The 23,781-nt window shown below is 52.5% G+C and overlaps 1 protein-coding gene across 2 annotated transcripts in view; it reads right to left on the minus strand.

The window, feature by feature from the left end:
• Crispld2 (cysteine rich secretory protein LCCL domain containing 2) overlaps window positions 1-23,781 on the minus strand; it is a 53,121-nt gene that overhangs the window by 14,702 nt on the left and 14,638 nt on the right. For both annotated transcript variants that reach the window (XM_041650754.1, XM_041650755.1), the window contains exons 3-13: window positions 21,399-21,517; window positions 19,717-19,849; window positions 19,246-19,361; window positions 16,830-16,930; window positions 11,964-12,107; window positions 11,575-11,635; window positions 8,568-8,634; window positions 8,060-8,190; window positions 7,040-7,083; window positions 6,042-6,114; window positions 3,573-3,648 (exon numbers count right to left, since the gene is read on the minus strand). In XM_041650754.1, coding sequence (XP_041506688.1) covers window positions 3,573-3,648; window positions 6,042-6,114; window positions 7,040-7,083; window positions 8,060-8,190; window positions 8,568-8,634; window positions 11,575-11,635; window positions 11,964-12,107; window positions 16,830-16,930; window positions 19,246-19,361; window positions 19,717-19,849; window positions 21,399-21,517 — 1,065 coding nt within the window. The remainder of the gene's footprint in view (window positions 1-3,572; window positions 3,649-6,041; window positions 6,115-7,039; window positions 7,084-8,059; window positions 8,191-8,567; window positions 8,635-11,574; window positions 11,636-11,963; window positions 12,108-16,829; window positions 16,931-19,245; window positions 19,362-19,716; window positions 19,850-21,398; window positions 21,518-23,781) is intronic.

Consider the following 23,781-nt stretch of genomic DNA (forward strand, 5'->3'; position numbering starts at 1 on the left):
AGATGCCAGGAAAGGCTTCCTATATCTCCCAAGTCCCCTGGGGTTGCACACTCACCCCAAGGGAGGTGTATCTTCCCTGGAGGCCAAGAGGCCGAGGCTGCATCCTCAGGGACAGCTCTTCACCCCCTCCCTGGAGAAATTCCAGATACCATGACGCCCACATTTCCTGGATAAAACATTCATGCAAGGCAGGCTGTCCTCACATCTCACGCCTGGAGATGCTCAACATCTCTGACTACTGCTAGACAGACACGTTCTTTCTCCTTTCCTCTCCCCACATCCTTCCTCCCTCTGCCTCTCCTGCCACATGTAGGAGCTGGTCACTGTCTGCTCATGCTGGCTCTACATTAATTCAGGGCCATTTCATAACGACCTCTATGAGACTAGAGGCTCATCAGCAGGCCCTGGTACGTGGGGCCCACGATGGCCTGGTGGGAACAGCACAGGTAATACTGGAGCTGTGGCCATCCTGTCACTTATTCTGACTTCATGGTCCCCCAAGGTAATGGTCATTATCAATCCTTTTTGGCAGATGGGAGACGGAGGGCCAGGAGCTAAACAACCTACCCACAGTCACTTAGAAGGACGACAGAGCCATGATCCCACAGAAAGGGGCAGTAAAGCACTAAGGGCTGTGTTCCTCAAAGCAGGGCTCAGAACTGCACACGACCTGGTGCATGGTAACTACCATAGGCAAAGGCCAGTAACTGCCAAGCCTACTGTCACCACCACCAGGACCCCAAACCCCCAAGGACTGTCCTTGACCACCAAGTACCTTCAGCAGCAAGACACAACCACCAGCAGCCATGCCCCCGGAAGGTGCTCAAACACAGGCTCTGCAGCTCTCCTCAGGTCCACTGGGTCAGGACATCTGAGGAGGGGGTGTCCCATTTAAACACTGCTCCTCTCCAGAATCCTGATGCCCGAACAACGGGAGTTTGTCTGAGCAGTAGATGAGACCAGAAGGATGGGTAAAGGAAACTGAGGCTCAGTGGGAAAAGACATCCACACGGGTAACTCCCCCGGCTGGGGCCAGCTCAGGCCTCCTGGCCTTGGCTCTGCTGTCTGAGCCACGCCCGGACAATCCTGCTTGTAGCTCACCACAAAGGGAGCTGCCGCCAGGACAGGCACTCTGCTAAAAGGCTGTATCCGTGGCACTCGGAGGCCCTTCAAAGGTCTGGAGACTACACTCCCAAAATAAATCTCTTAGCTAAACAGACATTTTCCAAGAGGCAGCATCATTTCCCAGAATACAAAGTGACCTAGAAACACAGGCCAGCAGTGCCTGGGGATGGAGATACACACTTCCTCCCTTCTCCTGCCTACAGCTCTCTCTCCGTCTTCACGCTCCCCCACCACGCACACCTTTCCTGATTTCTCCTTCCTTACTACCTTCTTTATAAAGGGTTTTTAGCATCAGTGACTGCAGTATCATTTTTTTGTTGTTGTTGTTCAATACTGAGCCATCACTGTGTGCCAAGCCAGAAGCCCTGCCACTTCCAAGGCTCATAGTTCAAGTGGACGCACTCATTAAAGGCTTCCTTCACATACGTGCCTGCTCCTGAGGGCGGAGGTACAGGTAAGCAGACAGAGGCAGACTAAGAGGAAAGGGAGCATGCAAACCCATCTCATCTCGCCATGTGTTCACTGTGGGACTTGAACCAGGCTCTTCTAAGCCTTAATCTCCCCTCTTTGCAAAATGATAAGGATTCCTAAACAAGGTGTTTTTTTAATAATAAAAAAAAAAACTTGAAACACAGCAGGTACTAAAGAAAAGGCTTTGCGGCCTTACTATCACACAGCCCCATGTAGGAGAAGAGTAGCACACCCTAGTTTCGGATTTCTATTTTTTTTTTTTTTTTTGCTTTATGTGTTTAGTTGCCACGTTATTTTGTGCATACAGATTTGACTTTTATATCTCCATAAACTGCATCTCTTGTGCTCTTGTTTGAAGAATCGTTCTGTTCCGTTCAGTACATTTCACTTTGGTCAGCTAATAACATGCAACTTTTTAAATGGTTTGTATCTGGTTGAAATAGTTTTGTCCAGTCTTTTATTTTGAAAACATTTTAAAATCACAACCTGGAGCTTATTTTGTTTTGTTTTCTCCTTTCTTTGTTCTTTTTTTTTTTTTATTCTTTTAGTTTTTGAGGATGGAAACCAAGGTTTCATATTAGGTGAACTACAGCAATCGATGCATGGTATTTTACTCCTTCAGGAAAGTTCTAACTTTTAGAACTTCATCTCAGCTAAAAAGCTTTCCAGACTCTTTTTTTTTTCTTTTAAGGCTCATAAAGAAAGAAGAAAAAAAAAGACAAGGAGAAAAGCTTAGTCATGAAGGAGGCCACTGTGGCCTTATGGAACCAAGTGACTTCACGGTTACAGGAATCTGGGACAATTGAAGGCAGATGGAAGCAAAGATGGCGGTGGTGAGGGGAGAGGACCATTAACAGGATGGGGAAAGTGTGAGCGATGCTTAGCTGGAAACAGATGATATGACCAGCTGGCAGGTTTTCGGGCTAGAAGATACCCTGGGCTGGAACAAGTCTGGCTGGCTCTGGGATTTCCACTCAGGAAGAAAAGAACTCCTCAGAGGGACTGCACAGGCCTGTGGGTAGCTGGGGTAGGGGGTGGGCTCGAACCTTCTGGGTCACTGTGTCCCTAAACCCTGGACACCAGAGGGAACACACTGAGCTCTGAAAATCAACAAAGGAAAACTGGGCCTTCACATCTGTGTTAGGAGAAAAGAGAGGAGACAGGGGCTGGTCGGTGTACCAGGGTCTCGCCAGAGCAATTTGTGTGTGTGTGTGTGTGTGTGTGTGTGTGTGTGTGTGTGCTTATAGCTAAGAACCAGCACAGTGAAACAGTGAGTGACTAACCAGCACCTGCCAAAAGAATCCAGAGGAATGGAAAGGTGACTGTACTGGCTAGTTTGCTGTCAACTTGACAGGCTAGCATCTTCTGGGCAGCGGGACTCTCAACTGAGAAAATGCCTCCATCCAATTGGCCTGTGGGCAAGTCATTAGGCCTTTTCCTTGATTAACAATGGATGGGGGAGGGCCCAGATCACTAGGGTCAGCGCCACTCCTGGGCAGGTGCTCCTAAGCCATGAGAAAGCGAGCCGAGGGAGCAGACCACAAGGAGCCAGCCAGTAAAAGGTGGCCAGTCAGCTCTTGCCTCCAGACACCTGTCCTAGCTTTTCTCAGGGACAGCATGAGCCCTGAGAGCTGCAAGCTGAAATAAACCTTCTTCTCCCTAAGCTGCTTTAGCAGCCAAAGAAACCCTAACTATGTCAGTGATTGAATAACTGAGAGAGCGAAGCTATGAAACAAACATGAAGACCTTCAAACCATGAAAGACCTTCCAAGTGTGGGGAGACAGGCTAGGGCTTCCATTCATAAAGACAGACAGTGGGAGTCCGACCCATCTATGGATGGAACACTGAAGCCAAGGCTGTAGCCACAGGTGGGCTCAGTGCAACCAGAGGCTACGGCATGGGATCTCAGGTCCTAGCTTCCACACCTCGGGACTGGGTTTCTGAGGTGGCCGCTGAGCAAGCTGGCCCTACTCACGTCAGCGTAGATGTTGGTTCCGAACACAGGGGCCCAATTGGATGGCTCTTCTCCGCAGCGCGCAGGACACCGGACTCTGGAAATGAGAAGGAATTCTAGGGAGGACCAGCAGAAGATGCGTCCTGGCCTCACCCCTTGTCTGAGTTTTCAGATTCACAGTCTCTAGATGAGGAAGCAAAGTTACCGTACTCTCTTGCATTCTCTCATCACATTTTTATCTGTTCTCTCTCTGTGTGTGTGCATGCGTGCATGCATGCGTGTGTGCGCGTGCGTGCATGTGTGTGTGTGTGTGCGCGCACGTGTGAACTCAGACATGCCATGGCACATGTGTAGAGATCAGAGCTCAAGCTGCAGGAGTCTGCTCTGGCACCCCATGGGTCCTGGGGAACCAGCTCAGGTGGTCAGGCTTGGCAACAAGAGCCCTCACCCCCTGAGCCATCTTGTTAAGTCTCCAGCTTGCTCTTTACAGACAACACAGAGGCCTGGGAATCATGGCTCAGGGGTGGAGCATTTCCTTGTACACACAGGGCCCAGGATCTAGCCCAGCACTGACTGAAGCAAAGGAGACAATTGTCGTCGCCACCCCCGCCATGGCCGTGGGAAACACATCCTTGTCTTTGTGTAACCATGCATGTAGAACTTGAAAATCCCATGGAAACGGTCACAAAGAAATAAAGCAGAGAAATAAGGCCCCAGGAGAGGCAAGCTGGGCTGTGGGATTGCACCTTCCCTTCCTGGGTGTTGGCGGGGTGTGCCGTGGGTGCAGAACACAGATCGTTATCAATGAGCTTTCCCTATGTGGGGAGGAAGGGTGGAGGGCCCTCACCTCAGTGACTCAGAATATTTCAAGAACGGCACAGATAATTGGGGCAGAAAGGGTTAGATTACCATGGTGGCCTCAGCCCAACTGATGGCCCCAGGGATGAAGAGGGCTCCTCAGACTGGAAATGTGTGGGCCCAGGTGACTGGCAAGCCCCATGCCAGGAAGAAAAGCATGAACTTTGCCTAAGAAAAGGCCTTTTGTGTCTGTTTGGAACAGTTTACCACAGGCTGAGCCCAGGGACCACAAAGCCAAGATGGCGGCTGAAAGCCACCTGGCCCAGAGACAGGCAGGATGCTTGGCAGGAAGAAAATCAATCAGCCAGACTGAGGCAGTTCCTGGAGAGGAAGGGAAGGAACAGGCAGGGAAACAGTGTGTGTGCTGTGTGTATGTGTTGTGTGTGTATGTGTGTGTATGTTGTATGTATGCGGTATGTGTGTGTGCTATGTGTATATATGGTGAGTGTGTGCTATATGTATGTGATGTGTATGTACATATGTGATGTGTATGTGTGCGTGTGCAAGCTGTGTACTGTGTGTATGTGATATGTATATGTGTGTGTGGTGCGTGTGTATGTATGTGATGTGTGTGCATGGTGTGTGGTATGTGTGTGGTAAGTGTGTTGTGTGTGTGTTTGCGTGGTATGTGTGTGGTGTGTATATGTGTCTTTGTGGTATGGTATGTGTATAGTATGTGGTATGGGGTGTGGGAGGGTATGTGTTTTATGTATGTGTATTTGTGGTGTGGTATGTGTTGTGTATGGGGTGGAGTATGTTTTAAAAAACAGTTTAAGAGTCTAAGAACTCTCAAACCTGCTCCTGGGGGTGTCGGGTCAGAAAGCAGCCTGGGCACATGGACCCTGGCAAGGCTTTCTCTGTTTGTGTTTCCTGCCCTTTCCTTCTGTTTCTGACTAACACTCAAGAAATCCATTAAATTGCTGCGATGTTTCCTTGACTGCTTAAGCCAGAGTGGTCTCCATAACAACATCCTCGCAGGCTCTCCCCTGTGCAGACCTGGGGTTCGATCCCTGTCCCTTCCAGAATCCAGTCTCCAGGCCCCAGGGCTCCCAGGACAGCACATCACCCACACTAGAGGTGGCTGTCCAGCTCAGGGTGCTGGATACACACTGCACCCCACGACACAGCAGCTAGCGTGGGGCTGAGCTCTGCTCTGGCCAGAGATCTTCTCTTTGCTGTCTTTTCTGACAGGGGAGCAACTCGTAGCCAGCAGGCACATCCAGGCTCTGCTGCATCCAGGAGGGGGAGCATTTCTGTGTCCCCTTCCACGGGGCTCTGGGGGAGCTTTAGAGACATGGGTCCCCAGGACAAGACGAGCCCTCTCTGGCGAGTCAAGGCTCAGTCAGACACAGTGGCTTTGTTATGTTCACCAAAGCTGGGTAGAGAAGTTCCCAAGCCCAAAGTTCTCTGCACTGAGGCTCTGGTGTCTGGGGAGGGCCCCGGGTATCTGATGATCTTAACCTGCCACCCATGAGGAGTAGGGGGACTTAGGGTGGGAGTTAAATATCTCCAGCTTAGATAGAGGGCTGGCTTCTGCGTCCAGCCCTGCACAGAGCCTTCTACACATGCCTGACCAAGAGGAGGCAGGCCTGCAGGAAGACACCTCAGGCGAGGGGCATCTGTTCCTCTTACCTCGGGCAGTGAGTGGCCGGCTTCTCAAAGGGACAGAGCTGCGCGACTGTGGCGTGGCAGTCCACACTCTGCTCTGAGGACAGGAGACAAAGTGTCAGGTCACGGCCCACGGATCAACAGACTAGAGACAGCCCCACAGCCCAATGTGTCTGCCTGTGCGTACATCTCCCTTGGTCTCTCCATGAGAGAGTCCCATGCTGCCACCTGAAAACTGATGCTTGCTTTCAAAATCTGTCCCCTGTTCTGCCACCTTTGACCATCCCGGGTGTGATTCTGAGTCTACCCGCGGAGAAGCTGGGGGACACTAGTGGCCACAGTGGCCCGATCGTTAGCTCCTGCCTCAGTTTCTCATCTCCCTGGCATCTATCTCTGCCAGGACAGTGATTCCACCCATGGAGGCCTTTGACCAGCAGACCTGACGTTGACCGTGTCTCTGGTATTCAGGTGGCAGCCACGCCCCCGTGTTTCTGGCTCACCCATTTATAGCCAAGTTCAAAGCTAAATATTCTTAGAAACCATTTGAGAGAGCAGGTGGTGGTGGAGCAGAGGCAGGCGGATCACTGAGTTCCAGGACAGCCTGGTCTACAGAGCGAGTGCCAGGACAGCCAGGGCTAAACAGAGAAACACTGTCTTGGAAAACCAAAAAAGAAAAAAAAATAAAGAAAAAAAGAAGGAAGGAAGGAAATGAGGGAGTGGGAGGGAGAGACGGAGGAAGGGAGAGACGGAGGGAGGGAGAGACAGAGGGAGGGAGAGACGGAGGGAGGGAGGGAGGGAGGGAGGAAGGGAAGGAAGAAAGGAAGAAAAGAAGGAAGGGAGGAAGGAAGGAAAAGAAAAAGAAACCAGTAAGAGAAATGCCCTCTCCTGACAGAGCCTTTCTTGGGAACAATAGTTCAGGCTGAAATGATAACTACAAAGCAAAGATGAAGGAAGGGAGATTTCCTGGGAAACCCCAGGCTCCCCGTGCATCATCCTTCTCCCTCGGGGCCTGGCTGGCTTACCTTTTACTTTGGATACTGTGAAGGAGCTAGAAGGCTTGTATTTGCTGGAAAGGAAAACATGAGTCAGGGCATTCTGAGTACTAACAGCCCACAAGCCTCACACTGCCTGAAGCTTAGACTATTCCAGAGTGGGATTGCACGACGTTTTTGTTTGCTTGTTTGTTTTCTTTTTCAAGACAAGGTTTCTCTGGACCCTGGCTGTCCTCGAACTCGCTCTATAGACCAGGCTGACCTCGAACTCACAGAGATCCTCCTGCCTCTGCCTCTCAAGAGCTGAAATTAAAAGTGTGCACAACTACCACCCGACCAGAACCCTTCTTAGAATAATGCACTTCTTTTTTGGTTTCTTTATATATGTTTCAGGAGGGTTGGAGCTCACTGTAGTGTGGGCTAGCCTCAAACGCATGGTGATCCTGCTTCAGACAGAATAAAGGTTTTTAAATGCACAAGATGAAGCAGAGGTCAGAAGCAGAGATCAGAAGGCTAGAGGAAGTGAGATCCAGAACATCACCAGGTGGCCCGACCCTCGGAGACCTCTGGATCAGCTGGTAGCCAGAAGTTAGTCAACTGTGCTGCATGAGTTGGCTTTTGTATTCCTGTTTCCTTAGAACATGGCCGAAGTTTCGATAACATGTGGGGGTAAGGATGTGTTTGTGAGGGGTGGGAGGGGGTGTGTGCTTGTGGGTTGCACATGCAAGTGTGTGCACACATGTGTGAAGACCGGAGATCAGCCTCAGGCACCATTCACGTTTTGGGGGGTGGGGAGCTCTTACTTGCCAGGAGCTCAGCAGGTAGGCTAGGTTGCCACTGAGTTCCAGGGACCCTCCTGTCTCTGCCACCCCAGTGCCAGGATTACAAATACACACCCCACACAGGGCTTTTTACACAGGTCCTTGTGTTTGCATGACAAGCACTTTACCAACTGAGCCCTCTCCCTGGCCCTCAAAACCACTTCTACAATAAGAGATCACTGTCAGGATGCCTCCCCCCTCCCCTCCACACAGAGAACAGGACAGGTACCTCAGGGACTCCACGCCATTTTTTTGAGATTTAACAAAGAAGGGGACCATCCCATTCCTGGTAACATCCACCAGGCCACCTCGGTCATCAATGACGCCATAGTGGACAGCAGCCCGGCATATGCTGGAGGACTACAGAGCAGAGAAGAGAACACAGATGCAAAGTTCCTCTCCCAGAACCACCTGGGGCTCTTGCCCCCGGCCAACCAAAAGTCCATCCATTCACGGCCGTCCTTAGCCCCACCCTTGTTCCTGGATGGCTTAAGAGCTCATCCTAGCTGCGTAAGCCCTTTTAGCCAAGCGTGTTGACTCCAGTCCCACAGTGATATCCAGTCCTGGTTCCCAGGAGTGGCTTCAGCAGCTTTTGAGCCACTGGACTACGCAGATCGGTTCATTCAGACGGTCCAGGTTGAGTAAGAACCAAACACCGTCTCCATGAATCTCATTTGCTTTAAGCTACCTGGTGGGGTTTCCCATGTGCTGGCTACAGAAACACTGGCCACACTCACACTCTCATAAAACAGAGATCCAAAAATCTTCGCCTTGTTGTTCAGACAGCCTGCAGGGCACTGGTACCTGATGGGTGAGAAAAAAGCTCATTGGTGAGAGCGCCCAGTGACGCTGCCATGATTCCTCGCTAGCTTTCTCACTGAATTCAGAAATGTCACTGATGGGTCCCACTGCTATGAACAATTATGTGTGCTTCTATGTGTATGTGTTGTGGGTGTGGGTGTGGGTGCCGGCAGGTGCCAGGGAGCTATGTGTGTGTCTGTGTATATGTGTTGTAGGCGTGGGTGCCGGCAGATACCAGAGAGCTGGTGGGATCCTTGGAGAGGAAGTTACAGGTGTTTGTGAGCCACCAGGGTGAGTGCTGGGATTCGAACACTGGTCTCCACTTAGAGCAGCCATTCTTAACTACTGAGCCATCTCTCTGGCCCATTTGTTTGTTTTGAGACTGAGTCTTACTTTGTGGCCCAGTCTGGTCTGGAACTCATTATGTAGCTAAGACATGACGATCCTCCTGCCTCTGCTCCTCAGTGTTAGGATGACAGTTGTACAGTACCCAGTGTGTGTGTGTGTGTGGGGGGGGGGTGTCAGAATGGTAGTCAAAGGTCAATGTTGGGTGTCTTCCTTACCACTCTACACTTTTTTTCTGAGACAAGTCTCTCTCTGAACCTGGAGCTCCCCAGTTAGGTTCGCAGACTAGTCTGGAAATTCTCGCAATCCCCCTGCCTGTGTTTTCTCCCTCCGGCCCTGGGGTTACAGGCTCACACCCAGCTTTTTCATGGATGCTAAAACTCTGGTTCTCACAGGCACAGAACAAGCCTTCACCTGTCTGGAGTCGTCTCCCCAGTCCGAGGTTTATGGTTGTTTAATGAAGTTAACAGAGCAGTGAGGTTCCTGTTCACCACAAACTAAAGTCTATATTCCTATAGGAATGCCGTCAAGTTCATGTTCACAGACCCTCCAGCTTCCCTTGTACATGCCAGGTACAAAGTCAGCAGGTTCGCAGAGTGGTGGCGGCGCCCACCTTTAATCCCAGCACTCGGGAGGCAGAGGCAGAGGCAGGCGGATCTCTGAGTTTGAGACCAGGCTGCTCTACGGGGTGAGTTCCAGGACAGCCAGGGCTACACAAAGAAACCCTGTCTTGACAAATCACAACCAAAACAAAATTAAAAAAAAAAAAGTCAGTAAGTTACCCAACTGTTCATCAAGTATACCGGGACTCATAAGGACTAGACAGATGGCAGCAGGTGATAAAGGCACAGTCAAACATAGCTTTGTGTCACCGTATGTCAGCTTGTTATGTAGCTACTCAAAAATGAAAGGTCTGAGGAATGCTGGTGGATTCTGGAGAATAAGCAGCGAACACATGAGCAGGACTGGCCTTAGCCACATGGATAAAAAGTGGGGCATGTGAAGCCAAGGAGGGTTGGGGATGCTTAGTATTTTTAATGAATTACTGCTTTCTTGCATTACACAATGAATTAAAATGCCTTTTAAAGCCAGGGGTTGTGGAGAATCCTCATGGATGTTACTTCTACGGTGAGGCTAGGCTGCCATAGTTTATGATTTGGGTTGAGTTACGCTGCCTGGAGGCCTCTGGAGCCGCTATAGAGAGACCCACAGCTTCGTCCTGCCCAGGGAATGCCACCTCACCGTCTTCTAAGCTTAGACGGCTCCAGAGCGCTCATGAAATGTGGTCTGAACATACCTGCTCGCTACCCAGTTCACCCAGTGCAGACGGTGGATGCCGCCTTGGGTTTGGGTGTGGTCATTCCCCCACGTCTGGCTTGTGTCACTAACACTCGGTGGTTTCCTCCCACAGGGCAGTACTGCACGGACGTCCATAACTGAACAGGGCACCCAATGGGTGTGCCCGTGAGACAGCCACATCCTGGCTACTGTTTCATGTCACTCCTTGTGTGAATGAAGGCCTCTCCCACAGAATGGACTCCGGGTCCATTGGGTGATATGGAGAAGCCACCTTCTCCTTCCAGCCCCAAATAACTCAGCTCAGCTCTTGGCAGACTCAGACTGTGCTGGCACCCCTGGGCAGAGGCCTTCAGTGACACTCTCCGAACACTCCCCTAGACAAGGCTAACATCCCTCAGTGAACAGGGCTCATGTTCTGCCTAGGGAGGGCATCCTGCTAAATCCTTAGAGACTGCAAGCTGCTGGCTAAATTTCAGATAGTTTGAAGCCACCAGCCCCAAGGGCAAAATTCACACCGGTGCCCATCAGGGTGGAGATACACTGGCTACAATAAGAGATTTCATGTAAACTTCTCCCACAATGCACTGAGGTCCTCCCCCTGCCCCCCACAGGGTGTAGTACCCTCTCTGGACCAGAGACAAAGTACTTGGCAGTACTGTGTGCCCAGCAGGGTTATTTTAGGATACACTGGTTATTTTAGGATACCACCCCCAGTTTTGGTTGTCCCCCACTGGCATTTGATGGAGATCAAGGTCTTGGAGGTTGCTCAAAATTCTCTAATATACAAGGTATCCCACCTTAATAATGTTGAAATGTCTCATGTACCCTACGAGCGACAGTTGAGAAACTCTGGTGACATGTAACGGAGACAGACCATTCGTCAGTCAATCTGAGGTGGTGGTCAGGAGGAACAGTGGGTGTCATGGTTGGGGGACAGCAGGATGCCACAGTCAGGAGGACTGAGGAGTGTCATGGTCAGTCTAATTAGCATATGGCATGTATGGTAGCGTCTAGCTGAGTCTGGTGTACGTTGTGCTAACAGTGTGAGTACCTTTGCCCCACGCTTCTGGGAGGCTCAGAGTAGGCAGCAAGGCTTTAGCAGATCTTGTGACTGACTGTGTCTCAGGAGGGTCCCAAGGGCAGCTAGCTCAGCCCAGCCCAGCCCAGCCCAGCCCAGCCCAGCTCAGCCCAGCCCAGCCCAGCCCAGCCCAGCCCAGCCCAGCTCAGCCCAGCCCAGCCCAGCTCAGCCCAGCCCAGCCCAGCCCAGCCCAGCCCAGCCCAGCCCAGCTGGGCCCTCACCTGTTACATGTGGATCCCTTGCATGTGTCCTTCATCTTGGTGTCACAGCGGACCACTTGGGCTAGGAGAGACATGGGAATGGGACTATGAGACCAGGAGGGTAAATCTGGGTTAGAAAATCCCTCCCCTATTCCAAGGGACTTTCTGGAATGCTCTGGAGTCCACACCATTACTAGAGAAAGAGCAATGACTCCTGGCTCTGGGCTTCTATGGGAGGCTTGAACAGCAGAAATAAATAGACTTCGTTTTCCAAATATGAATATGGTGTTGCACCCCAGCCAGGTCTGTCCCACCCTCTCCTGTTGCCCGGTTCCAAGCTCCCTTTCCCCACCAGCCCCTAGCAAAGGGATCTGGTGGCAAGCACCCCAAAGGCTGGGAACACCACTCACTCATGAAGCTGACGGCTGGGGTCTTCTTGGGCTTCGAGGGTCTGACCACCCTGGGCTGAACCCAGACATGTTTTTCCTCGGGAGCAGGGGGCGATTCCACCTCGTTCATCTCATCCACCTCTGGTTTCTGACTGTTAGACTCTTCTAATGGTGGTAAGGAAGAAGAAAGAGAACATGCTGCATTCAACCACAATACTCTTGGACTTTGTTTTGTTAAGACTGGATTTTACCATGTAGACGAGGCCAGCCTCAAACTCAGAAATCCACTTGCCTCTGCCTCTCCCATGCTAGGATTAAAGGTTGGTGCCACCAGAGCCATCTCTAAAAGGCTCTTTGGAAAAAGCAGCCTGCAGACTAAGCCCTGAGATTTGGCTTCACAAAGACTCGTTTCAGCTAGAGAGAGGAGGTTACTCCGGGGACAGGCCTGCCCAGGTGGAATTCTACCAGCCCTGGGAGGATGGATGGTCAGTTTGCTTCCATGTTTACCTTGGAACTCAGAGAAGTAGCCCTAGGTGCGGGTGGGGTGCAGCACCCACACTTGGAAGTCAGAATGGTCACTTGTCCCACCTCCTCTTCTACACAATCATCTGTCCCTGTCCCTAACCATAGCCTCAAAGGTGTAGCTCTCTCCGAGGTCCCTCTGATTTCTGGTTTTGTTGGGGAACAGTCACAGAGGCTCATACCACACTTCTACCCCTAGTGACAGGGACCACTCGCCTGGCTCAAGCCATGGCTCAGCAATGGAGATTTATAGTCTTAGTGTTGGACCTAGCTAGACATAGTGTGGTTCATGCCTGTAAGCTCAGCATGCAGGAAGCCAAAACAGGGGGACTGCTTCAAGTTCAAGGCCAGCCTGGCTATAAAGTGAGTAACATGATAATCTAGCCCACATGATGAGACCCTATGCCTTAGTTGGCTTTCTATGGATGTGATAAACACCATGGTCAAAAGTAACTCGGGGAGGAGAGGGTTTATGTGGCTTACAGATGACAGTTTGGTGAGGGAAGCCAAAGCAAGTACCCAGAGGCAGGAGCTGAGGCAGGGGCCATGGAGGAGTGCTGCTTACTGACTTGCTGTCTGTGGCTTGCTCAGCCTGCTTTCTCATACAACTCAAGACCACCCGTCCAGGGGTGGTACCACTCATCATAGGAGGCTGGGCCCTCCCACATCAGTCATTAATCAAGAAAAGGCCCCCACAGGCATGCTTACTGGCCAAGTCGACAGGGGCACTTTCTCAGTAGAGGTTCCCTCTTCCCAGACCACACTAGCCTGTATCAAGTTGATCCAAAAACAAAACAAAACAAAACGCCTAACCAGTATACTCTGTCTCAAACAACTTAAAGGGCAGGATGTGTGGCACAGACCTGCAATCTTCACATTACAGAGGCTGAGGCAGGAGGATTGTGAGTTCAAAGCAGCTTAGACTATATAACGAGATCCCATCTCAAAAGGCCTGGTACATAGAGCTATCTAAAGCTTCCAGCTCCTGGTTTAAAGGAGTACGGCTTACTCAGTCTAGATCTTTTTCCACCCAGGGCATCATGTGCTCCTCCATCCCCATGATCATGCTCTGACCCCAGCCCCTTCCAGAGTGCTTCACCTCATGGGCTGACCGTGTCTCCGAGCGTCAGTCAGCTCGCTAACCTCCGTTCTCATTTGGATGGGCAATAGAAGCGGGACCACAGGGACACCAAACTCTGACCTCCAGCCAAAGCAGAGCCTGAGGGTGGGCTGGCCCTCCTGTGCCACCTGATACATGATGAGCCCCCAGGTGGCCCCGCCAAGGACCACAGTTCTCCACAAGTGTCTGTGTGGCAGAGCTGGGAAGCACCTTCCACACACCTCGGAGAAGGCACGGAAGCTCTGTGATGGCCAGTAAAAACCCACTGAACACACCTCACAGCTCAGCCCACCCACCTCAACCTTGCTGATTAACACTCCCATGGGCCAATGAGGGGGGCGAGTCTCCCACCCTCCAGGCTGGCAGTCTCCTTCATAAGGAAATATTTTCTCTGGTACAGAGTTGGACTATCAGTGGATACGCTTGGGCCAAGACTATTTCAAGGAGCACCCACAGGCCTCTCTGATTCCACAGAGGCCCATCATCATCAAGGGCTACTGCTTCTCCTGGAGCAAGGAACTGTCTTCACAGTGGGACATCCTGGGTCTTGATGTCCCTTGCCACCATGACAGGTATCCAAACGAAGGGCCAGCGAGTGAGGCACCCCGTCTTTCTAGGTGGCGCGCTGGGCAGTGTGTGGAGACTGATTTATCCCAGGCTAGCCCAGGCCTGAGAGGAGAAGGGATAGGGAAGGCAGAGGTGGAAAGACACACACATGGCTGACTGTAATTTCATCTTTGCTCCCAGGAGCCCCAGCTTCATCACCCACTGTACCCCCAACACTCCATACACAGGAGAAGCTCAATAAAATCCCAAGGGAATGAGAGACTCAACCCCCACCCCCTGAGAGTCAAGGAGAAAGGACATCCACCAATAATGCCTGAGGCTCCCAAGGTTGGGATTCCCAAAGCCCAGGAGCACCAACCCTGGCCTGAAGCTCCATGGAGCCCCTGGGCTGCACAGGGAGCCTCAAGGACTGTTCCATCGATGCAGCCATTCACGGGCCCCTCGCTGACAGCCAGGCTGTCTGGGAGTGAGCTGGGTTTCTTCCATTGGCTTTAGGATCTTCCAACTCAAAAGGCCAGCTTTACTGGGAGAATCTAGCTTGGGAGGGTCTGAGGTAGCTCACTCTTTCATAACAAGGGCAGGCAGTCCTATATCATAGAGATGTGTGACCCAAAGGGACTTGGGTACTTCCTGGTAACCATAACTGCATAGATCAGGGTCTCTTCATGCCCAGGATATTCAACACACACAGTCTGCTCCAAGCCAAGGTCTCAGGACCCAGGGTATTGCCATCCCACTGGTTCCCCTGGCTTTGTGATTGGCGACATCTGAGCATCCAGGCCCTGACCCCACTCCTCATCTTTCTGCCATAAGAGACATGGCAACCACTTCACATATGAGGAAACTGAGGCTCAGAGAGGCAAGGGGATGTAGAAGGGACCCATCTGGGCTCACAGAGCTGGGATGTAGCTGAACAGAAAGTTGGGTACCTCCTGGGCCTGTTATTCCCCTACAGGGAGGTACCGGATAAAAGGAAACTTCTATCCTTATCCTTAAATCCTTGTGTCCCCATTATAGGTCATGGCCTTAAGGGTGCCACGGCACACCCTTATTTAGTGGCTTATGTAGATAAGCTGAGTTAGGGGAGGTTTTCTGCATGGTTAGCTAAGAAAACGACCATGTCTGCCAAGCAAAGTTGGGTGTTTTCCACCACAAATAAAGAAATAAGCACATGGGCACCGTGGGATGGGTAAGCTAGTGTCTGGGGCCTCTGTGTGCTCTGACTTCTTGAAAGAGCCCTCTGTGGAGGGGAGAGTCTGTTTATCCACCAGCACACGGGACACACCTGCCCAGGGCCCTGGAGTGTGCCAGCAACTCTAAGACAGGGCAGCCAAGTTCCTGAGGAGTGTGGGGGTCACGAGAACTTGGTGGCAGGTGCATGTCTGTCTGATACCCAGAGACTCCCTGAAGATGGGGACATCAGACCTGTCTCCAGGGAAGAGCTGTCATGGGGACCTGGCACAAGGCAGTTCATGGGGCAGACTGCAGACAGTATCAAGCTCTCAGGGATCTCAATTGTCCCTGATTCTGTCCTGGTCCTCTGGTAGTGTTTCTCACATCAGTTAGCTGGAGTGGCAAAGAGCCTGGCCTTCTGTGAACTAGGATCTCTGCTATTCCACATCCTAGAGCTCAGCAGGACTGACCCCACGTCCATCTCAGGGACGGAACAGGTCAGAGGGTCACTGCTGCAGGCCCACGCTCCCATGCGGTAGAATCTGCCCACTCCCTTCCCAGTCAGCCCTGGGCAGCTATTAGAGCCGCACAGAACAGACATCACCCTGGAGAACCCCCACACCAACCTTCTGAGAGTCAGAACTACCCCAGAACGTCAAGAGCATGTTAAGCTGGAGAATCTGTGGTGTTTACGGTGGGAGGAAAAATGGATGCTTTCTAAAGCCCTTTGGGAGTCAACAGTCATGAGCAGAAAGCATACTGTCCCCAGGCAGCCTTGACAGTAGTCACTATCAATAGGATAAGGGAATGGGTTCTAGACAAGGGCACCAGTGTCTGTGGCTGATTGGGTGAAACTCAATTTCATGTTAATTGCCTGGATTTTGCCAGGTAGTAGTGGTTTAAGCACGCCTTTAATCCCAGTACTTGGGAGACAGAGGCAGGCAGACCACTGTGAATTCGAGGTCAGCCTGGTCTACAAAGCAAGTTCCAGGACAGGCAGGACTACATAGAGAAACCCTGCCTCGAAAAACAAAAACAACAAAATCACCTGGATTTTATGTGCAGGTTTTGTTTTGGGGAGGTCCCAAGAGGTCAAGCAGAGTATTGCTATGAAATCTAGGCTGATCTCAAATTTGTGGCAATCCTCCTGCCTCAGCTTCCCAAGTGCTGGGATGGCAGGCATGAGTCACCACCTCTGACTCACAACCCTCTGTCTTAAGCAGACGTGCTGAGGAAGGTGTGGAGGGAGTCTGAGTCCAAGGCCATACCCACTGTCCACTGGGGCCAGGCCAAGGAGCTACGTAGGGGTGGGGGGCATCTCAGGACAGTGGGGTCAGCAGGTGTCAGGGACCAAGTGCAGAGAGCAGAGGGGTGCAGACCTAAAGGGTGGCAGGGGTAGCAGCAGGGCTGGGTCTGAATCTGACTCCATTTCCATCTTAGCCATCACCACCTGCGGATCCAAGGGCCGGAACCCACACCAGGGCGGGAGTCCCCGAGCCACCTACCTTGGTAGCATAGGTTGTTCCGGCAGCCGCCTCCATAGGTGGGTGGGCACTCGGAGCAGGGACGACCATGCTTGTAGGGGGCCTCACCAATCCAGTTTCCTCTGGAGACAGACCAGAAACACCATGAGCCCCATCCTTTAGGCCCAGGGGCCCATTAGGGAACCTTAAACAGAGTCCCTGTTGTTGGGAGAAGAACACAGTCCTGGTACAGGAATGGCAGCTCCGTGGCCTCCCCCTCCAGTGCCAGTCAGCCAGGGGGCTCTGAGCACCATGATGAGACCCTATCACTGAGTACTGCTTAAGGAATGGTTCCCTGGGTGACATATGCAACCCCAAACCCATCTGAGCGACCTCAGACAGTGTCCCCTACTCTGAGCCATGGCTCATTAATCATACAGTGGGTAGCCACCAGGACAGTCCTTGACCAAGGCTCTTGATAACGTCTATAAAGCAAAGCGGCCCACCAGGGTGGTCTGTGGTTGCTTTTGAGGGAGGCAGGGGCTCCTGTCAGAGCCACCGAGAGACCGCACAGGCTCCTCTGTGCACTCTATGGTCCACTCCAATGGCCAAAGAGTGATGACATCACTGAGTCAGGGAGGGAAGTGGCCCACACTGGGGAGGTGTCTTGCCTCTTTCTCTGCCACTTTCTCAGTACACCCTCCTCTCTACAGAGCCACAAAGACAGCTGCAACAACCTCTGGGCATTGGTGTGGACCCCACAGTTCTAACTCTGCGAGTATTTGTGCTGGGGACACAGTGGGGGACACTCAGGTGAACCCCAGTGGGACATCAAGCAGGGACTGAACACACTCCCTCACTGTCCATGGGAGAGCTCGATCTCCTCAGGAAACTGAGACCCCACAGGGGTTTGTTCTGCTCCCCAGGACCAGTTCTCCTCAACACACTGATTTTGTTTCCTTAACCATAGGCCAGACCTCCAGGCTTTCAGGCCCATGAGGGCAAACACCAGAGTTCACAGAGGCTAGCTGGCCTCTCAGGCCAGGCAGCAGATATCCAGGCTCCAGAACCTCTGACCAGCTCGCGGATGGCACTTCCCTTACACATGAGGCCACAGAGGCAAGAGCCACGCTCGACTCACACCATTCCCAGGTCATGGTCATTGTACCCCCCCTGGTTCCATGATGGTGGCCTGACCAGCTCAAAGACTGGGAGCACTCTTGAAGGAAAAGGTCATGGGTAGCAGGGATTATCCTACAGCAGTCAAAGGTGACTAGCTGACCAAGGCAGGGTCTGACAGGCAATGCCTCCCCCGTCACAATAAAGCCCAACCTACCCTACGGGCACACTCCAACGTGGGCCTTTAGGAAAGTAATTAAAGTTAATTAAATCAGGAACTCTGCCCCAGTGGGACCAGTACCCTCATGAGAAGAGGCCCAAAGAGCATGCTCACTTTCTGCTGTCTCTCATGGCCACGTGGGCACCTGGCAGGAAGTTGGACGCCTACATGCCAAGTATAAATGCCTCCAGGCCTCCATTTCAGACGTCCCTCCCAAACAGACACGGATGAACAAGTGTCTGCCATTAGGCCCTGGGGTGTGGCTGTGCAGCTACTGCCCCAACAACCCAAAGCCACGCGCCATGGTTTTCCCACAGGTTTTCCCCTCCCAAGCCCACAGCTCCTGACCCCCACCTCATTCCACCTCCTCTCGCCACCTGCTTTATCCCTCTAGTAAGTAAGTATGCCAGAGAGCCTGCCACAGTGCCTGTGCCCATGCCAGGATGGTGACCAGCATCATCGTTCAAACCGCAGACTGCCAATGGGTAAGTGGATATGTGCTCTGCACAGATCTGTGCGGTGAGCTGTTGGGTGAAGGACACACTGTGACAGGGATGCTCAGGCCTCTTCAGGAAGGAAGTCAAAGCTGATACAAACCAGCCAGTCTGTGGCTCCATTTCAGAGAAAACAGCACTACTCACCACCACCACCACCCCCCTCTGTTATCTTTTACTCTCTCTCCTCCGCCCTCCACTCCTCCCCCCCCCCCACCCCCGCTCTGTCTCCCCTCCTTCAGCCAGACAACAGCTACTCTCGCTTGGACAAGTGGCCTTGGGAGATGACTCAGAAAACCAGTTGGAGTAATTGTGGTCCCCCTTGTCTAATTCTGGCCAAAGATGTTTTGTGGGGAAATGCCAAAGGAGACAAGCCATTCCTACATTCCTGCTATGTGAAGTAGAATCGTACGGGAGGGCAGAGTGCTGGAACTCTGCAGCCACCTTGGGGCCATGAGGACTTTAGAGAGGGCCCAAGTCCTTGCTAACTCTGAGTCATTCCCTCACCTGGAAGCAGGGATTTCTAGACTCTTTGTTACTGAGATAACTAAAGCTTCACTCTTGAGACCTGCTGCAGCCAGTTCCCCCACGACAAACAAATGCATCCCAGACAACACAGTCTTACTTGGGGGAATAATTGCAGACAAGATACACAGCATTCTCCCAGATGTCTCCCCAGACGTTTATCCTCCGACAGGTGTGTACAGCACAACCAACCTTGTTGGTGGTGGCCCAGACCATCTGAAAAGACAGCACCGTGTTACAGCTCAGGGGCAGGGTGTCCCAGGGCAACTCTCATAGGCAGGGCGCCAGAGAAGAGCCATCCACTGGGGGGGGGGGGGGGAGGGGGTGCACGCTGCCTTTTCATAACACGCTATATGCACACAATGGTGAAAAACCTCAGCCATGTAAATTGCCATAGAAGTTTCCAGAGAATACTCCAATTTTCTCCTCCTGTGAACTCAGCCAGAGCAGACAGCAGGACCCAACCAGTGTGCTCTGAGAAGCACCAAATTAGAAGAAAGACCTCAGGCAGTAAGCACTCCTGCATTTGCCTTAGCAGACACGCTCCCCAGGTCTGGGGCACCCAAATTACCTGTGTGTAGTGGGTGCACATGGCACCTGAGCAGCGCTCTGGGCACCATGGGTTGCACTCGTGGGGGTAGGGATAAGTGTAGTCCTTCACCTCGTCATACCAGGACTGCACGTGGAACCCAGGAGAGCGGTACCTATAGGGACAGAAGTGGTGGGTGGTCCATAGAATGGGACCCGGGCACCCAACCCTGCCAGCCTCTGCCTGAAACTACCCCATCTTGAGTGGCCTCCAAGCTGCCTGCCTGCACAGGAAAGGTTTACCCATGTCACCTTAATTATGTATTCATTTTCAAGCACAACGGGTAAAATACAAGCAACTCAAGAACCCAAGACTTCAGACACACTGTAGCCAGGATCTCCTTGATTTAAGATACAAATGTGTGTAGGGCAGGCGAGGGGCTGCAGGCAGGCCTGTCAGCTCAGCTAGTCCAGAGGTTACGGTCGGAAGATGTCAAATTCAAAGCCAGCCTGGGCTCCAGAGTGAGTTCACTGGACAATTCAGTGAGAACTTGACTCAAAAAGTGAGAAAAGGGGCGGGGTGTGGCTCAGCCATAGTGATTACACGTGGGAGACTCCAGAGAGAGAGAAACAAGGAGGGAGGGAGGACAGAAACAGGATTGGTCAGGACCAAGCAGGGGACATTTGCAAGGAGACAGAGAGGAAGACGGTAGGCATGCGTTATAGGTTCACTTGAAGCCGAGGTAAAGGCCAGCAGACATTAAGTGTGAGGCTGAAGAGTGACATACAGCTAGGACACTGTGGGGAGGCCACTGATCTGTGGCCACTGCCCCAGGCTGGCCTTGAACTCAGGGTTCTCCTGCTTCCTCTTCCCAAGCACTGGTACTCTGGGTATGAGCCACTGGGCACTCACTGTTCTGTTTTGTTTCCATCAGGAAGAAAAAGAATAACTCGCCTATGAACCCACAGTCCCTTGGTCACCGGCAAGTGTAAACAGAGTGGTTTACAGAGAATGACCGTCGGTGACAGCGCTGCGGTCAGCCAAGCACTTTGAGGTCTTGTAACAATTACTGCCTGGGCCCAGCACCAGCAGCCGCGGTCAGCAAGTCCCCAGGACACAGCCTCCCACCCTGGTCAGCCCCTTGGAGGCACGTGCCATGAGGAGCTAGGGCAGAAGGGAGTCTGTACAGGAACACTGTACCCGTGCCAGCATGTCTGAGGGGAAGAAACCTACCCATCAGGGACGGGACAGTCTGTGCCTCTGATCCCATCACTGTCCCAGGGCCCCTGGTGGGATGACAGGAGGGCCTCAGAAGAGGACCATGTGGACAGAAAGGCTGTATGTGGGTCTGTGAGATGGGCAAGCCATTCTTGGTCGAGGAGACACCATGAATCTAGAGGGAAACGGGCTGATAGGAGGAAAGGGATACCATCCAGGGTGGGGCAGTCTGGGCGGCAGTTGGAATTTTGTTGCTGTCTGGCCAAGCAGTAGGCCGTAAACAAAGAGCTGAGCCTGTCAGGGCTGCAGGTTGCCCCATTAAGTGGTTTGTGTGTTCATGATGCTGGGGGCAGAACCCATAGCCTCGAACCTTCTAGGCAAGTACTCAGCCACTCCACATTTGACAACACACAGGAACGCCAAGCCCTCTGTGCCAGTCATCCTGCATCAGCCAGATCACTCTCAAGTGGGGGGACGCTGCAGCTTGGGGCGCCGGCTGCTCTTACCTGCCCCAGTGCACGGCCAGGTTCTGCCCGATGGACACCAAGAGGCTGGTGGGCCCGTGCTCCCACAGGCACTCCTGTGCCCATGCGGCCGCGGACCTCTCCAGCTCTTCATCCCAAGTCTGTAGGGGAGAGAGATGGCAGAGACATCAGGAGGGAGAAGCAGAAAGCCCAGTGCAAGGCTGTCAGAGTTCTGGCTGTGCTTCTAACAGAGGCCTGTGAGCCCAGCTTCTCAACATGAGTGAGTGCGAAACTGAAGGAGGTGCCAAATGACAGCAATCAGACACACACAGAGAGGGCAGGTGAGCATCCTGGTCACCCTTGGGCCATCCTCAGGAGCTGAGAGCCCACCCGTACCCTCGGTGAGAGCCCTGGGTGCATCCAAGTCTCTCCTTGCCTTCCTGCCATGGTCCTGGAGAGTGCCTGCCTCATTTCATTTTACAGAAAAGAGAGCCAAGGCTGTGAGAAGCCAGGCTACTGGATCACAGCCACACATCCAGCTAGTCTAGAGCTAGGCTCTGGCTTTAGGTCTGTGGGACCCACTATGACTCTCCAGGAGCACCATGATATGTTGGGGGGGGGGGGAATCAGAAATCCAAGCACCATGCAACTCCTCAGAGGCACCCCACTTGTTTCCTTTCTAGGGAACAAGATGTGGGTGGTGGTGAGGTTTCGTCATTCTGTTCCCTCACACCCTTCCCTGCCTATGAGCTCACTCTTCCTAATCCCACTGACAACCACCTCAGCCTTTAGCTTCTGTTACTGCCTTGAGTACCTCATCCCCCTTTTGGGTTCCCTCCATCTCCTGGCTCTGCTCAATTTGTCACAATGTCACCTCTGGTCAGCAGTCCCATGAGTACAAGGTCTTCTTCTGGGCAAGCATACAGCATATGTGCAATAGTTAGCTAATCCTCAGGCACGCAGAGGACTGAAAGGTAGGGAAGGGAGCCCAGTCCCCCGACACTCTCGTGTTCACTGCACACCTCCTCTGAGCATCAGGTGTGGAGACAGGCAACCTCACCATGGATGTCAAGGGCCAGATCAATCACTCTGGGTCTAGCTTCCCATGTGCAGCTTGGGATTAATGCTTCCTGTTCTCCCAGGTTCCCACCAGGGTCCCTCGGGTCCCCATGCTCATACCTCCAACCCAGTTCTCCATGGCACCTCTGGTGGAAGACACACTACCCCATCCACCTGCCCAGGGAGTGCTGCTGGGGCGTGGTTCCCCAGCAGGAGCTGTCTCCGCCTTGGCAAGGGGGTATGAGGACGGCCTGAAGCTACCATCGACAACATAGCCTCTCTGAGCAATCTTGGGAACCCCATCCACATGTGAGCGGTACCCAGCCACCCTGGGGAGTGCCTGGGAAACAGTAGGCTTTAATCTCTAAGTTTTAAAAGATACCAAAGAAGAGGGTCTAGGCCATTGAGCAACAAGAGACCCTGTGGGACATGACCAGCCTCTCCCTGTCCTCATCCCCACACTAATTCAGGAAAACCAGTCAAGGGGGACATTTCCACCTTGGAACTCAGGGTCAAGTGACCACTTCACCTGGCTACCCAAACGTCTTGCAGCAAGAGCTCAGGAAAAAAGACCTCTGTGGCTTCTGTCATCTTCAGCAAAGACCAGCTGAAAAGGAGACGACCCAGGACCCAGGGTGCCCTTTTACGTTTGTACACCCCCAGAAAAGCACACAGCCACCCCACGTGCAGACATCTTGGAAGACTGCCCAGATTTCCCAAGGGAAAAGATGGGTGTTTGTACCATGTTCCCCAAAGGTAGCCTTGCTCAGGGCCCACATAGCTGGCCACTCATCCCAGACCTCGAGACCAAGAAGGACCCATTAGTACCAGAGTGATCTCTAAAGGAAAGTCATTGGCTGCTGATGGAGGAAGTGGGACTGGGACCTGGGGGACAAGGATAGAAACAGGGCTGAAGAGGGAGAGAAGCCGGACCTTGACATCACTGAAGGAAAGAGAAATGAGACATCAGAACAGCACAAGTGGGGGTGAGGGGTGGGGGGGTGGTTCGGTAGGTAGCGTGCTTGTAGCTGAGCTGGTCGGTAGAGTGCTTGCTTAGCATGCACAAAACCCTGGGCTCCATCCCCAGCACTGCAGAAACTGGGCATGCTGGTGGACACCTGCAACCCTAGCACTTGAGAGGTGGAGATCAAGTTCAAGGTCATCCTTGACTACGGATTGAGTTTGGAGGCAGCCTAAGCTGTCAGAAAGGGAGCCTTGCACACCAGTAACCCCAATACTTAAGAGGCTGGATGTGGACCAATCAGAAGTTGAGTCATCCCCAACTGCATAGTAAGTACATGAGACCTCTCAAGAAACCATAAGATACCGCATCGGCCTTTGCCTGCCATCATCCCTGTGGGCACTC

The sequence above is a fragment of the Microtus oregoni genome, unplaced genomic scaffold (genome assembly GCF_018167655.1).
Source record: "Microtus oregoni isolate MIOR12 unplaced genomic scaffold, Mior012 000004F_ref0000308, whole genome shotgun sequence".
Classification (NCBI taxonomy): domain Eukaryota; kingdom Metazoa; phylum Chordata; class Mammalia; order Rodentia; family Cricetidae; genus Microtus; species Microtus oregoni.